At 48.1% G+C, this 16,936-nt stretch overlaps 1 protein-coding gene across 4 annotated transcripts in view; it reads left to right on the top strand.

The window, feature by feature from the left end:
• Positions 1-16,936, top strand: part of ZBTB7C (zinc finger and BTB domain containing 7C) — a 246,159-nt gene that overhangs the window by 227,051 nt on the left and 2,172 nt on the right. For all 4 annotated transcript variants that reach the window (XM_082241983.1, XM_082241981.1, XM_082241982.1 and 1 more), the window contains 2 exons: positions 572-1,750; positions 15,240-15,906. In XM_082241983.1, coding sequence (XP_082098109.1) covers positions 572-1,750; positions 15,240-15,876 — 1,816 coding nt within the window. In that variant the 3' untranslated portion in view covers positions 15,877-15,906. The remainder of the gene's footprint in view (positions 1-571; positions 1,751-15,239; positions 15,907-16,936) is intronic.

The following is a 16,936-nucleotide window of genomic DNA, read 5'->3' as shown; positions in this document are numbered from 1 at the left end:
ATGGGGAAATAGTAAATTCTGGAGAAACCTTCCAGGGGCCACGTAGCAGGGTGGGCAGGACCAGGAGCAAAACTGGGTGGGCCAATGAATTGACTGGATTCGTGGGCATCCGGCTCTTGTATTGAAAACAGTGAGGTTGATAAGTCCCAGGATCAGAGCATCATTCTCTGAGGTGGTCCTGTTCTGGCATGCCCAGCACAGGAAAATTTGCACAACCCCCTCTCTGTTGGCCTTTAGGAACACTCTAAATGGCCCTTCCATTTCAGAACTGTTTTGTCTGTTGCTTTTATCCTGATGTTTTGCATTGTTTTTACCACTATTTTAAATTTTCAAATGTGAGCACTGTGTTGGGCTGATCGGTTGCAAGCAATCCTCCTTGGGAGGTTATAAAGCGATATAGAAATCCCTTAAAAGATGGCGGTGGTGGTGATCAATTGCCTGTATCGAAAGGCAGATTGAGTCCCAGGTTTTGAAAGATTTTTCTTTCTGGGGATTTTGTGTCTCTGCTGTCTTCAAGGATAAATACGAATGCGCTAATTCATTTTGTATGTGTGTGTGTGTTTCATCCTAGGGCTCTAAGTGAGAATATGGCCAATGGCATTGAAGACCTTATAGGGATCCCATTCCCAAATCACAGCAGCGAAGTCCTTTGCGGCTTAAACGAGCAGCGGCACAACGGCCTCCTCTGCGATGTCATCCTCATTGTCCAGGACCAGGAATACAGGACCCACAAGTCTGTCCTGGCTGCCTGCAGCCAATATTTTAAGAAACTCTTCACTACCGGCACTTTAGCAGACCAGCCCTATGTTTACGAGATTGACTTTGTTAAGCCTGAAGCACTTTCGGCAATCCTCGAGTTTGCCTATACCTCGACCCTCACCATCACCACCTCGAACCTCAAGCACATCCTCAACGCGGCCAGGATGCTGGAGATCCAGTGTGTCATCAACGTCTGCCTAGAAATCATGGAGCCCAGTTTGGAGGAGGGAGACGAGAGGGAGGAGGAGGAGGAGGAAGAAGAGGACGATGAGGAAGAAGAGGAGGACGAGGAAGAAGAGGACGTGGGAGACTTCGCAAACCAGAACCTAACAGACGTCCAAGATGTTGGCTGCCACCAAAGTCCTTCCAAATCTGACCTCGCAGAGGAAGCTTACTCAGAGAGACCAAGTGGGTTCTCCAACCATTTTCAGGCAAACAACTCCAATGGCTCCTTGGGCGTGATAAGAGACTTCTCCATTGAGTCCCTCCTAAGAGAGAACTTGTACCCTAAATCTAGCATGCCAGAACGGAGGCCGGCTCTGTCTCCCTTTGTCCCTGACCTCTTCCCACACTTGTGGAATGGAGACTTTGGCGCCTTTTCCCAGGTGGAGGAGCAGCAGGTGGACAATGGCCCGTTGGATCTGGTCATCCGGAAGAGGAAGATCAAGGAGGAGGAGAAGGAGGAACCTTCTTCCGCCCCATTCCCCAATGACCTCTTCAAGGACATGTTTGCCAACAACCCGGTGACCCATTTGGGGCACATCAAGGCGGAGAATGATTACGGAGCCTACCTGAACTTCCTCAGCGCTGCCCATTTTGGGGGAGTCTTTCCTCGGTGGCCAGAAGAGAGAAAGATCAAGCCCAAGGCTTCCCAGCAGTGCCCCATCTGCAACAAAATAATCATGGGAGCCGGGAAGCTGCCACGGCACATGAGGACCCACACGGGGGAAAAGCCATATATGTGCAATATCTGTGAAGTCCGATTTACCAGGTCTGCACACGTTAAAAAAATACTAGGCACCCCAGCAGATATAAGATTTTTTCCTATGTGGTATATAATGAGTGCATGCTTTATCCTGTTCTGTTTACAAAGACTTCAGGCTGTCATATGTACCATATTTTTTGCTCTATAAGACTCACTTTTTCCCTCCCAAAAAGTAAGGGGAAATGCGTGTGCGTCTTATGAAGCGAATACAGGCTGTGCAGCTATCCCAGAAGCCAGAACAGCAAGAGGGATCACTGTGCAGCGATCCCTCTTGCTGTTCTGGCTTCTGAGATTCAGAATATTATTTTTTCATGTTTTCCTCCTCCAAAAACTAGGTGGGTCTTGTGGTCTGGTGTGTCTTATAGAGCGAAAAATACGGTAATTATTCTCTCCCCGCCCCTCCATCTTAATCCTCACAGCAACCCTGACAGGTAGGTTGGGAGGAGATGCAGTAGGTGTCATGCACAGCTGGGGTCTTGAACCATGATCTCCCGGGTCTTAGTCCAATGCCTTGGCCCAAGGATGGAGAAAATGTAGACCCACAGGTGTCGCTGGGCTCCCACTGCCATCAACCCCAATTAAAAGGTTGAAAGGTCAGGGATGATGGAAGCTGAAGTTAAACAGCTTCTGGAGAAAAATATGTTTCTCATCTTTGCATAAAGAATTCCTCAGTGCAAAGAAATCAGTTCAAATAGGAGTCTCCTAAAAACTCTCAGAGCACTTAACAAACACTCTGTACTCCTAACAAACCACAGTTTACAGGATTCTGTTGGGGAAACCGTGGCTGTTTAAAGTGATATAATAGTGCTTTAAATGGATGGTGCAGGTGTGGCCCAAGTCTGTTTTTAATAGCGTCACTTGTACACTATGGGAACTTGGGTAATGGCAATGCTGAGGGCTCACACCTCAGCAGGAGCCCACCAGTCCTTGGGATAGCTCAGTCGGTAGAGCACAGGACTCGTAATCTCAGGGTCGTGGGTTCAAGCTCCAGGTTGAGCAAAAGATTCCTGCATTGCAGGGGGTTGGACTAAATACTACTACTACTACTACTACTACTACTACTACTACTAATAATAATAATAATAATTTATTATTTATACCCCACCCATCTGGCTGGGCTTCCCCGGCCACTCTGGGTGGCTTCCAACAAAATATTAAAATACAGTAATGCATCAAACATTAAAAGCTTCCCTAAACAGGGCTGCCTTCAGACGTCTTCTAAAAGTCTGGTAGTTGTTTTTCTCTTTGACATCTGGTGGGAGGGTGTTCCACAGGACGGGTGCCACTACCGAGAAGGCCCTCTGCCTGGTTCCCTGTAACTTGGCTTCTCGCAGTGAGGGAACCGCCAGAAGGCCCTCGGCGCTGGACCTCAGTGTCTGGGCAGAACGATGGGGGTGGAGACGCTCCTTCAGATGACCCTCAGGGTCCCTTCCAGCTCTACGATGATTCTATGATTCTTTGACAAGAGCCCTCCCTCTTGCTGCAGTGAGGAGGTAGACTTGGTGAGGAAGGACAGGCATGAGGGAATGAGTTGCCTGAGAGCCCTCTAGGACTGGGAGCTGATGCCGTCTGAGTGCCTTTATTAACAGGCTAAGTCAACCTCATGCCGGCTGGTGATGAGAAAGGGGAGGCAGGGAAGAGAGTCAGAGATGCCCCCAGAAAGCTGCTGGCTAGAATCTGCGTCTCCGTCTCCCAGTTGTAATCTCCAATATCATGTTCTGGTTGAGAGTATTATTATGCTAAAAGACCGTGCTCATTAACCATTAATTATCATCTGCGAGAACAGGCCTGGGAATTGATTTGCCTCTGCAGTCCAATTTAATTCGCCAGGAGGATTTTTGAAAGGGTTCTTCTGCAGAAGAAGGTTAGGCCTGTAGAAGCTGCTGAAAGCCCCTGGTGCTGGGGGCAGGGGCAAACCCCAGTCTCACGCTCCCCTAAGGATATGTGTGGGAACCAATGAGATCAGGCAAGGGAGTGTTCCCCCCCCCCCCGAGAGTTGCAACAATCCGGTACCAAGGACAAGAAACAGCATCTAAAGCTGTTGAGAATTTTCTTTCATCGAAATGATCACATCCATAATATAGCATAACATTAAGATTCTCACATATTTACATTTTATCTAATGCGCTAGCTAGCTAGCTGGAGATGTGTGTATAAAAGGTAAAGGTAAACGGACCCCTGACCATTAGGTCCAGTCGTGGCCGACTCTGGGGTTGCGGCGCTCATCTTGCTTTATTGGCCGAGGGAGCCAGCGTACAGCTTCCGGGTCATGCTGGCCGGGTCATGTGGCCAGCATGACTAAGCCACTTCTGGCAAATCAGAGCAGTGCATGGAAACGCCATTTACCTTCCCGCCAGAGCGGTACCTATTTATCTACTTGCACTTTGACGTGCTTTCAAACTGCTAGGTTGGCAGGAGCAGGGACCGAACAATGGGAGCTCACCCCGTCGCAGGGATTCGAACCGCCGACCTTCTGATCGGCAAGCCCTAGGCTCTGTGGTTTAACCCACAGCACCACCCTTGTCCCTCTCATATTGTGTATATATTGCAGTTAATGTGTGAGTTGAATGGAGAGGGTGCATAGGACAATGTGCCTCTTTAGCACTCACATGGTCAGATTTCGGTTCAGTAAGCTGAAATATATACAAGCCTTTTGGCTGTTCCTGCTTCACTCCCTCCTTCTGCAGCCAACTCCCAACCATGGCTTCCTATCCTGGCTTGTTATATTAACCATAGTTTCCTAGTTTGGGTGTAACAGGGAACAGTGGTTCACAGAAGACATCCTGGTTTGTTTGCTCACTTTGGCAAGGGGTGCAAGCATCTGTGACCCACTCAGAGGTTGGGCATGGTTGCCACTCGAGTGTGTGAAAGATGCACAAACCCCACATCTCTCAACGTTGCTTTCGGGATTACTCACATTCAGTGTGAGCATTTGGCCTTGAGTTTATCTGGTGCAGTGTAGCCAATCTGCACACCAGCAGCTAAGTAGACATAGGGGACATGAATGTGGCAACCATGGCGGAAAAGGCTTGGGAAACCTCTTGTAGCAGCGTTATAGCAATCTGGTTGTGTGCATTTGGCACCGTGCCTGGGGCGTGGCTTTTGGCACCCCATTGCCAAGGCCCCCAGCAATCAGCAGTTGCCACTTCACATCAAAAACAATTTCAACAGCAGTCGCTTGTGGCCAACTCTGCCAGTTTGGAAACAAATTGCTGCACGGGCTTTCCCCTTTCCCATCACACATGCAGTTAGTTTTATGACTGTGCTCCAATGCTTGTTTATTTCACTCTAAAGCCAGGTTGGCAAGTTCTGTTGGCAGGAAGGGCCGTAGCTCAGTAGAAGAGTACCTGCTTTGCATGTATAATAATAATAATAATAATAATAATAATAATAATAATAATAATAATAATAATAATAATAATAAATAATAATAATAATAATAATAATAATAATAATAATAATAATAATAATAATTTATTTGTACCCCGCCCATCTGGCTGGGTTTCCCCAGCCACTCTGGGCAGCTTCCAACAAAGATTAAAAATACATTAAAATGTCACACAATAAAACCTTCCCTGAACAGGAATGCCTTCAGATGTCTTCTAAATGTCAGGTAGTTGTTTATCTCTTGGACATCTGATGGGAGGGCGTTCCACAGGGCGGGCGCCACCACCGAGAAGACCCTCTACCTGGTTCCCTGTAGCTTTGCTTCTTGTAGTGAGGGAACCGGCAGAAGCTCCCCAGTGCTGGACCTCAACGTCCAGGCTGAACGATGGGGGTAGGGATGCTGGTTCTGGTTCAATTCCTGGCACCCCCAGGCAGGACAGGGGAAGATTTCTGCCTGAAATCCTGGACTTTCACAGCCGTTCAGCATAGGCAGGCCTGAACTAGATGAACCGATGTTCTGACTGAGTGAAAGACAGCTTCCTGTTTCTGTGATCGCTGAAGTTTCTCCAGAGGCATTGCCCCTCCTTTGTTGCTGCCTTCAAACAAAATTAGGGAAAGAAAGAAGCTGCGCTTCTGTCACTGCTCATGAAGACCCTCAACCCCAAGGAACAGCTGAAGAATTTCTCTTGCCCTTGGAAAAAATGGTGAAATGGTACCCTGCCCCCCACCCACCACTATAAAGGTAAAGGGACCCTTGACCATTAGGTCCAGTCGTGGCCGACTCTGAGGTTGCGGCACTCATCTTGCTTTATTGGCCAAGGGAGCTGACATACAGCATCCGGGTCATGTGGCCAGCATGACTAAGCCACTTCTGGCGAACCAGAGCAGTGCACGGAAACACCGTTTACCTTCCCACCACCTATTTATCTACTTGCACTTTGACGTGCTTTCAAACTGCTAGGTTGGCAGGAGCAGGGGCCGAACAACGGGAGCTCACCCCGTCGTGGGGATTCGAACCGCCAACCTTCTGATCGGCAAGTCCTAGGCCCTGTAGTTTAACCCACAGCGCCACCCGCATCCCTATAATAATAATAGAATAGAATAGAATAGAATAGAATAGAATAGAATAGAATAGAATAGAATAGAATAGTGGAGCCACCACTATATTGTTCCACAAATAGGGTAGAGAATTTCAAGAGGCCATTGGTACCCAGCAATCATTCACTGTAGCTGCTCTATTTTCCAGGCAGCAGTCTGGCGGCTGGAAGTATATTCTAGCGTGCAAATAGACACCTATTACTGTACCTTCTCTGTTGCTACTGCCAGACATTTCCATTGTATAAACAAGGGTCTGCGTTCTCCTGTTAAAGATGGCAAGGCTCTTTTATACAGCAGGCCTCACCTAGCAAGTAAGGATTTCCTAAGAAGTGCAGGGCATTATATACAAAACTCAAAGAGATACGTGCACATTCAGATCAGAGAATCAGAGCTGTAGAGTTGGAAGAGGGTCATCTGGTCCAATCACTGCAGATGACTAGATGACTCAATGAGATCCAAGAAAGGCGAGTCCACCAGCTCTTGTGGGAGTCTGCTCCATTGTTGAACAGCTCTTACTCCCAGAAAGTTCTTCCTGGGGTTTAGTTGGAATCTCCTTTCTTGTGACTTGAAGCCATTGGTTCAAGTCCTACACTCCAGAGCAGCAGAAAACATACTTATTCCATCTTCCATATGACAGTCCCTTAGGTATTTGAAGATGGCTATCATGTCTCCTCTTCTCCAGGCTCCTTCAACCGTTCCTCATCAGGTTTGGTTTCCAGACCCTTGATCATCTTGGTTGCCCTCCTCTGCACATGTTCCATCTTATCAATTACAGATAGGTAGCCGTGTTGGTCTGCCATACTCAAAATAAAAAAAATTCCTTCTAGTAGCACCTTAAAGACCAACTAAGTTAGTTCTTGGTATGAGCTTTCGTGTGTATGCACACTTCTTCAGATACACTGAAACAGAAGTTGCCAGATCCTTCTATATAGTGAGAAGGTGGGTAGGGGTATTACTCAGAAGGGTGGTGGGAATGGGAGATTGGCAGATAGCTGAGACAAGCCTGTTGACGACTCTTAACGACTGCAATAGGTCTTACAGGAAACTGGACACAGGTTTCTAAATGCAGTCTGGCCAAGGCAAAATAGAGCGGTACAGTGGACGCTCGTGTTGCAAACATGATCCATGCGGTGTGCACATTCGCAACCTGCAGCGTTCGCAACCTACAGTGGCGCGTCTGCGCACGCGCGGGTCGCAATTCGGTGCTTCTGCGCATGCACAAAGCACGATTTCGCGCTTCTGCGCATGTGCGACCCCCGAAACCTGGAAGTAACCTGTTCTGGTACTTCCAGGTTTTGGTGGGTCCGTAACCCAAAAAAACGCAACCTGAAACGTCTGAAACCCGAGGTATGACTGTACTATGGCTTCCCATGATCTGATGTGGAATCTTTCTCACGAGCATGCACACACTTAACTTTAGGGAGGAAGTATATTCACAAGAAGAGCACTAGCAGATCATATCAAAGGTTCACCATGCCATTTCCCCCAGTAGCCAACCTGATGCCTATTTAGGAAGACCACCAGCAACAGGGTGGCTTTAACTTCCACCCTTAGCAAGGCGAAGTCTGCCTTTTTGTGCCGGTGAGCACATCTGGAATTTTGAGGAAGCGCTGTGGGCATCAGTCACAATTCACATTTAAAGTAACACTGCTCCTATACTGGGAGGCTCATTTTCCTTATGAACAAAAATGTTTTGACGCTTTCCAATTACAGTCTGGCAGAGCTTCCTGGGATCCACTAAGATGGCTTTGTGGCCTTAGAAGTTGGCTCCAAAATCAGACCTATGTCTCTCCAGATAATCAATTACAGATAGGTAGCCGTGTTGGTCTGCCATAGTCAAAATAAAAAAATTCCTTCCAGTAGCACCTTAAAGACCAACTAAGTTAGTTCTTGGTATGAGCTTTTGTGTGCATGCACACTTCTTCAGATACACACACGAAAGCTCATACCAAGAACTAACTTAGTTGGTCTTTAAGGTGCTACTGGAAGGAATTTTTTATTCAGATAATCAATGATCTCCAATTCCCATCAGCTCCAACCAGCATGAACCCTGGTGATGGATGATGGGGGGTTGGCAGTTCAGCAATCTCCAGAGCGCTACGGGTTCCCCAGTCCATGGTGGCACCAGGTTTGTGCCAAGTGCCCTGGCGTTGCAAAAAAAAATGCTAAGATCGTAGCAGTAGTTTAAAGTGCTGCCGCAGTTTTGTGTGGATTTTTAAATTTTTATTTTAAGGACTGCATCATGCCAAGCCATGATTCATGCATCCTTGGACTGGTATCAACATGCAAGTTGATGACAGGACCATTTGCAAATCCATTGTGCACAGAGGGAGGCAATTGCTTTTTCCTGACCTGCCCAGGTTGCATCACGCTGTTTGCAAACCTTCTGAAGGGCTGGTTCCAAGAGCACAAGCTGTGACCTTGCATGCCGGTACAGCTCACCTTGGAATGAATGGATGGGGCTGAGCTGTGGAACATGGTGGAATTATTGGACTTATTAGTCTACAGCTTATTAGTTTATGGCAGCTAGACTGGTGACTGCGAGCGGCCGCTGAGACCACATAGCGCCGGTCTTGAAAGACCTACACTGGCTCCCAGTACGTTTCCGAGCACAATTCAAAGTGTTGGTGCTGACCTTTAAAGCCCTAAACGGCCTTGGCCCAGTATACCTGAAGGAGCGTCTCCACCCCCATCGTTCTGCCCGGATGCTGAGGTCCAGCGCTGAGGGCCTTCTGGCGGTTACCTCATTGCGAGAAGTAAAGCTACAGGGAACCAGGCAGAGGGCCTTCTCGGTAGTGGCGCCCGCCCTGTGGAACGCCCTCCCATCAGATGTCAAAGAGAAAATCAACTATCAGACTTTTAGAAGACATCTGAAGGCAGCCCTGTTTAGGGAAGCTTCTAATGTTTAATAGACTATTGTATTTTAATATTCTGTTGAAAGCTGCCCAGAGTGGCTGGGGAAAACCAGCCAGATGGGTGGGGTATAAATAATAAATACATGGAGGAGCTTATGGTGTAAAAGTTGAGGGTGATGGAGAATGGATTGCGGGGAGAGAGGGAACAAGGGGTGTACAGTCCTTGGTGCTTCACCTCAAAAAAGACATTGCATTGCTGGGAAACATGCAGAAGGGATAGCCAGCATTGTGTCATCGAGATGTTTTGGCCAGAGCCCAGGAATGATGAGCTTTGTAGTTCCACCCAGAGGGTACCAGATCGGCTACGCACTTTTGTCAGAATAAGTCCCATTGAATTAGATGCCTCTTACATCTGAGCAGAGAAGCGAACAATTGCTCTGTTAAATGAATGAAGGGTTGGAAAACTAGAAGGACAGATCAAAGGGTTGGAGATCTTTTAGTCTAGAACAAGAAATGGTTCAGCAGGGGGTCGGTGAAGGTTGAGGTGTCACAAAACGGTGACGAGAAAGCTATGGGTAGACAGAAGAAGAAAAAGAAGAGAAGAGTTTGGATTTGATATCCCGCCTTTCACTCCCTTTAAGGTGTCTCAAAGCAGCTAACATTCTCCTTTCCTTTCCTCCCCCACAACAAACACTCTGTGAGGTGAGTGGGGCTGAGAGACTTCAGAGAAGTGTGACTGGCCCAAGGTCACCCAGCAGCTGCGTGTGGAGGAGCAGAGACGCGAACCCGGTTCCCCAGATTATGAGACTGCCGCTCTTAACCACTACACCACACTGGCTCTCAGAAGCTTTTCTTCCAGCTCATAATGCTAGAACTCAGGGAGAGCCGATGAAACTGAATCTTGGAAGATTTAGGATGGGTAAATGGAGGACTTCTTCATACAAACACATACCGTATTTTTCGCTCTATAAGATGCTTCAGACCATAAGACGCACCTAGTTTTTGGAGGAGGAAAACAAGAAAAAAAATATTCTGAATCCCAGAAGCCAGAACAGCAAGAGGGATCGCTGCGCAGTTTCTGGGATAGCCGTGCAAAGCCTCTTCAGGGCAGGAGTGTTCTTCCTGCTGCCCTGAAGAGGCTTCATGTTGCTATCCCAGAAGCCAGAATAGCAAGAGGGATCGCTGCACAGCTAAAGCAGCGATCGCTCTTGCTGTTCTGGCTTCTGGGATAGCTGTGCAGCCTGCATTCGCTCCATAAGACGCACACACATCTCCCCTTACTTTTTAGGAGGGGAAAAGGTGAGTCTTATAGAGTGAAAAATATGGTAATTGAAGCATGGAAGTGGTGACGGTCGCTGGCTTATGTGTCTTTAAGAAGATGCTAGGCATGTTTCTGGTGGAAGATCAAAGGCTGTTAGCCAGGATGGCAGCATAGAACCTGCATGTTCAGGTACAGTGTACTTCTGAATATCAGTTGATGAGGAGCATCTACAGGAGAAAACCATCACCTCCAAGTCCTGCTTATGGGCTCTGGTTTGGCTTGGACAGCATACGAAGCAGACCACTGGAGGTTTCTTAGGGACAATGATCAAATGCATTTTCCGGCTTTGTTTCAGCTGGGAATGGGTGGGGTGTCTCAACCTGTGTGCAAGGTAAACAGCAGCCCTTGGCTACACCCAGAATACACTGTGCACCAGAGAAGTGTTTGTTGTTGTTGTTTTAAGTGGCAAACCACCCGTAGAGAAGCCATGCGGGCTGACTGTGTAACAGGGTGGAGTTTGCACAAAGGACAAAGGCGCTCACCAGAGCCCTCCCTGTGACCCTGTTTCTCAGACTGATCTTGTGACGCCACTGTCAAAACGTTCAGCACCTGGCCAATGAAGTGGTGCGGCAAAAGTGGGCATGCGTTGAGAAATTAGAATTAGAAATTTATTATTACGGTCATAGACCAGTTCCAGGTCACTTACAATATCAGGAAAACCTTAAAACACAACAGGGATACATTGAATTGCAATTGGGTATAACAGAGACAATTCAGATATAGCGGCAGTTAAATACCGTATTTTTTGCTCTATAAGACTCACTTTTTCCCTCCTAAAAAGTAAGGGGAAATGTGTGTGCATCTTACGGAGCGAATGCAGGCTGCACAGCTATCCCAGAAGCCAGAACAGCAAGAGGGATCGCTGCTTTAGCTGTGCAGCGATCCCTCTTGCTATTCTGGCTTCTGGGATAGCAACATGAAGCCTCTTCAGGGCAGCGGGAAGAACACTCCTGCCCTGAAGAGGCTTTGCGCGGCTATCCCAGAAACTGCGCAGTGATCTCTCTTGCTGTTCTGGCTTCTGAGATTCAGAATTTTTTTCCCTTGTTTTCCTCCGCCAAAAACTAGGTGCATCTTGTCATCTGGTGTGTCTTATAGAGCGAAAAATACGGTTTGTGTGTATATATGAGTGCTGCAAAGCCAAATATTGGCATGTTTAAGGAAAGGGCCATAGCTTAGTGGCAGAGAACGTGCCTTGGATGCAGAAGGCCTCAGATCCAACCCTCTAGCAGCTCCAAGTAGAGCTGGGAGAAACTCCATTTCGGAAACCCTGGAGAGCCAGTCAGCATGGGAGCCATGGGATGAACTTTGCCCAGGGGTCCCTCAGTCCTGGAGAGCCGCTGCCAATCAGCATGGGAGCCATGGAATGAGACTTTGCCCAGGGCTCCCTCAACCCTGAAGTCAGCCCTGAATTACAGAGATGCTGGAGGCTGAGCTCTGCATCTAAGGCGTGTTCACTGAGTTATGACTCCTTCCCAATAGTAGGACCTCCCCTGCCGTCAGCACTATGCTTTAAAGCAGCATCGTGCCACTTTAAAAGATGCTGTTGCTTCCCCCACAGAATCTTGGGAACAACAGATCTCCCATTTCCATGGTGGCTTAACCATCAGTCCTTCTTTCCAGGGAACTCTGGGAATTGTAGCTCTCTGAGGAGGACCAGTGTCTCCTAATAACTCTCAGCACCCTTAACTACATTTAAAACAGAATGAAAGATGCGGATTTGAGATGTGGATTTGTGCTGCCACCTGCTGGCTCCAGGAACTTGCTGCTCGCTCAGTTCTTTGTGTGCTAAGCTTTCTGCACAGTGAGGTCCAGTTGCGGCATCTAAGATGGTTTCCAGGAATCATTGTTTGACTTGTGTCTGCATCTACTGTGGCAAAAAGTTGAAGGTTCCTCAGCCTTTTAGTTCTTCTGTTTGACGTGGCCTCTCTTCAGTTGCCTTGATCCAGTTCTTGGAAGTAAAGTCCCCAACTAGATTAGCCCATTTTAGAATCATAGAATTGTCATCTAGTCCAACCCCCTTCAATGCAGGGATCCTGCCCACAGCTGTCCCTGGGTGGGCTTGAACCACCATCCTGTTGATTAACAGCCAGACCCATCAAAAGAACTGTGCGTGCGAATTTGACAATGTAGCCCATGTCTTTACGCCGAGTACTGTTGGGTTTTTTTGCAATTGAATAAATTAAGAAAGTGGGACGCGAGTGGCGCTGTGGGTTAAACCACAGAGCCTAGGACTTGCTGATCAGAAGGCCGGCGGTTCGAATCCCCGCAACAGGGTGAGCTCCCGTTGCTCGGTCCCGGCTCCTGCCAAACTAGCAGTTCGAAAGCACGTCAAAGTGCAAGTACCGTATTTTTTGCACCATAACACTCACTTTTTTCCTCCTAGAAAGTAAGGGGAAATGTCTGTGCGTGTTATGGAGGAAATGCCTACGGGTGGCATGCCTACGGATTTTCCTCCTCTAAAAACTACGTGCGTGTTATGGTCGGGTGCGTGTTATAGAGCGAAAAATACGGTAGATAAAGTGCAAGTAGATAGGTACTGCTCCGGCGGAAAGGTAAATGGCGTTTCCGTGCGCTGCTCTGGTTTGCCAGAAGTGGCTTAGTCATGTGGCCACATGACCCGGAAGCTGTACGCTGGCTCCCTCGGCCAGTAAAGCGAAATGAGCACCGCAATCCCAGAGTCTGTCACAACTGGACCTAATGGTCAGGGGTCCCTTTACCTTTACCTAAATTAAGAAAAGTAAGTATGGAGGAACAGGTATTGCTCTCTCCATGATTAAGCTACCCAAGAATTCTTGGAGTTGTTGTTTTTTTTAAAAAAAGGTTAGCCAGTCATCTCTTAGAGACGCTTCAAAACACCTAAATGAGCCAATGAATACAGTATAGCAGTTGCCAAGCGATTGCTGTGGCACTTTCTGGAACTGTCACCAAGACTGAAATTGTGGGGCCCATGTTTAGTAAGCAGCACCCACCCACCTGGGGATTGTTACAGTTTATTTACATGCCACCAAAAAGGGGCCCCCAAGGCGGCTTCCAGAGAGGAAACACAGGAATTCAAAAATGCAAATTATAAATTATTTTTTTGAAAATTCAAAACGGGATCTTAACATTTCAAAAACGTGAAGATCCACGTGAAGGCCTCTGCGACAGGCATCTGGTTGTTGACATTTTTAGGAGCAGAATGTTTAACTGGCAGTGGCCTAGAAGTGCTTTCCTCATATTTATATTCTTTTATGATGTTCATGTGGTGTGGTGTAGTGGTTAATAGCGGTAGTCTCGTAATCTGGGGAACCGGGTTCGCATCTCCGCTCCTCCACATGCAGCTGCTGGGTGACCTTGGGCCAGTCACACTTCTCTGAAGTCTCTCAGCCCCACTCACCCCACAGAGGGTTTGTTGTGGGGGAGGAAGGGAAAGGAGATTGTTAGCCGCTTTGAGACTCCTGAAGGGGAGTGAAAGGCGGGATATCAAATCCAAACTCCTCCTCCTCTTCTTCTTCTTCTTCTTCTTCTTCTTCTTCTTCTTCTTCTTCTTCCTTATGGAGTATTAAAAAGCAATGTTTATACAATTTCTAATTGAACGTTCCCCCTTAACTGTTCTTTTCAAAGTTGTGTTTCTCTTGTGGTTCTTTTCCTTTAGCTATAGTCCATCAACACTGAATGGCCCACAGAGTCTCCATCTGATTCACAGAATCATAGAATTTTCGAGTTCTTCCTGATGTTGAGTCAGAGTCTCATTTTTTGTAACGTGAAGCCATTGGTCATACTTTTCAGAGCAGGAGAAAACAATCTTCCATGTTCCATAGCCCTTTAGATATTTGATTATGGTTATCATATCTCCTCTCGTTCTCCTCTTTTCCAGGCTAAACATATCCAGCTCCCTCAACCATTCCTCATAAGGCTTGGTTTCCAGAACATTACTGTGTTCCTAAACTAGCCTCCCCCCCCCCCAATCTTGTGACTCCAGATGGTAGTGGATTCCCATCCATCTCAGCTGACCTGGCCAGCCATCAGTGATGTTGCGAACTGTAGTCTGAGGGCCACAGATTCAGAGAGAACAGAATAATAATAACAATAATAATAATAATAATAATAATAATAATAATAATAATAATAATAATAATACAGTGGTACCTCGGGTTAAGTACTTAATTTGTTCTGGAGGTCCGTTCTTAACCTGAAACTGTTCTTAACCTGAAGCACCATTTTAGCTTATGGGGCCTCCTGCTGTCACCGCACCGCCGGAGCATGATCTCTGTTCTCATCCTGAGTTCTTAACCTGAGGCACTATTTCTGGGTTAGCGGAGTCTGTAACCTGAAGCGTCTGTACCTGAGGTACCACTGTAATAATAATTATTTATTTATACCCCGCCCATCTGGCTGTGCTCCCCCCCCCACTCTGGGCAGCTTCCAACAAAATATTAAAATACAGTAATGCATCAAACATTAAAAGCTTCCCTAAAGAGGCTGCCTTCAGATGTCTTCTAAAAGTCTGGTAGTTGTTTTTCTCTTTGACATCTGGTGGGAGGGTGTTCCACAGGGCGGGCGCCACTACCGAGAAGGCCCTCTGCCTGGTTGCCTGTAACTTGGCTTCTCGCAGTGAGGGAACCGCCAGAAGGCCCTCAGAGCTGGACCTCAGCGTCCGGGTAGAACGATGGGGGTGGAGACGCTCCTTCAGGTATACTGGACCGAGGCCGTTTAGGGCTTCAAAGGTTGGCACCAACACTTTGAATTGTGCTCAGAAATGTACTGGGAGCCAATGTAGGTCTTTCAAGACCGGTGTTATGTGGTCTCGGAGGTGCTGCCCCGAACTAATCATGTTGCTTCTCCTTTTTTGCAGGCAAGACAAGCTGAAGATCCACATGCGGAAGCACACGGGAGAAAGGCCGTACCTCTGTGTCCACTGCAACGCCAAATTCGTCCACAACTACGACCTGAAGAACCACATGCGCATCCACACGGGCATCCGCCCTTATCAGTGCAAGTTCTGCTACAAGAGCTTCACCCGCTCGGACCACCTGCACCGCCACATCAAGCGCCAGAGCTGCCGCATCTCCCGGCCCAGGAGGGGGCGCAAGCCGGCCACCTGGAGAGCGGCCAGCTTGTTGTTTGCGCAGAATGGCCAGCCAGACAACAAGAGCTTCCTGGTGCCTCCGGCCCTTGAGGAGATGAGCAGCCATCTTGGCAATGCGGCCATGTGCCTTCCGGGCCCCAGCCCTAAGCATTTTATGGACGGGGCCAAGAACGCTCTGAATTTGCAAGAGCTGGAGAGCCAGTTTGAGGAAACCCAAATGAAGCTGTTTGGGCGGACGCACCTGGATGTGGAGAGGAACGGAGGCCTATTTGCCTTCGCGCTGGGCCACAACGAGAGCCTCTCAGCCCGGCCGTATTTCTCCCTTCCCGACCCCTGGGGGATGGGGTTCAATGGACTGGCGGGACTCAACCACCTAGCTCCCATTTCCGAAGCGAGCAACTAAGTGCCACCTTCTATCCAATGGATGGTTTTGGTAGGTTGACTGTTGGCTGAGGAGCTAAATTTCAGCTAGGAAGCCAAATCATGTGCAATACTGACTCTTTACTTCTTTCTCTCCCATACAGTACATGTGATTGGTTAACTCTGGTCACATGGGAAGTACAGTGGTCCCTTTGTTCTCAAACTTAATCCGTTCCGGAAGTCCGTTCCAAAACCAAAGCGTTCCAAAACCAAGGTGCACTTTCCCATAGAAAGTAATGCAAAACGGATTAATCCATTCCAGACTTTTACAAACAACCCCTAAAACAGCAATTTAACATGATTTTTACTATCTAATGAGACCATTGATCCATAAAATGAAAGCAATAATCAATGTAAAGGTAAAGGGGCCCCTGACCATTAGGTCCAGTCGTGGCTGACTCTGGGGTTGCGGCGCTCATCTCATTTTACTGGCTGAGGGAGCCAGCATACAGCTTCCGGGTCATGTGGCCAGCATGACTAAGCCGCTTCTGGCGAACCAGAGCAATGCACGGAAATGCCGTTTACCTTCCTGCCAGAGCGGTGCCTATTTATCTACTTGCACTTTGACGTGCTTTCGAACTGCTAGGTTGGCAGGAGCAGGGACCGAGCAACGGGAGCTCACCCCGTCACGGGGATTTGAACCTCCGACCTTCTGATCGGCAAGTCCTAGTCTCTGTGGTTTAACCCACAGCGCCACCCGCGTCCCTTCTCCCTCTGACTACTCATCATCAACCCACCGCCAGACCTCAGGCTCTGAGCGTTCTTCCCTTGGGGGTTACCCAGCTGGTACCCCCCCCCCATTCCTCTGCATCCATCCAGTCCAGGATAGGGGCTAGGGGTTGGTTGTTAAAAGGTAAAGGTACCCCTGACCATTAGGTCCAGTCGTGGACGACTCTGGGGTTGCGGTGCTCATCTCGCTCTATAGGCCGAGGGAGCTGGCTTTTGTCCACAGACAGTCATGGGGAGCTCACCCCGTCACGGGGATTTGAACCGCCAACCTTCTGATCAGCAAGTCCCAGGCTCTGTGGTTTAACCCACAGCGC

This window comes from Podarcis vaucheri, assembly GCF_965113315.1.
Source record: "Podarcis vaucheri genome assembly, chromosome: 11".
In the NCBI taxonomy this organism is placed as follows: Eukaryota; Metazoa; Chordata; class Lepidosauria; order Squamata; family Lacertidae; genus Podarcis; species Podarcis vaucheri.
This window is presented reverse-complemented; position numbering and strand designations above follow the sequence as displayed.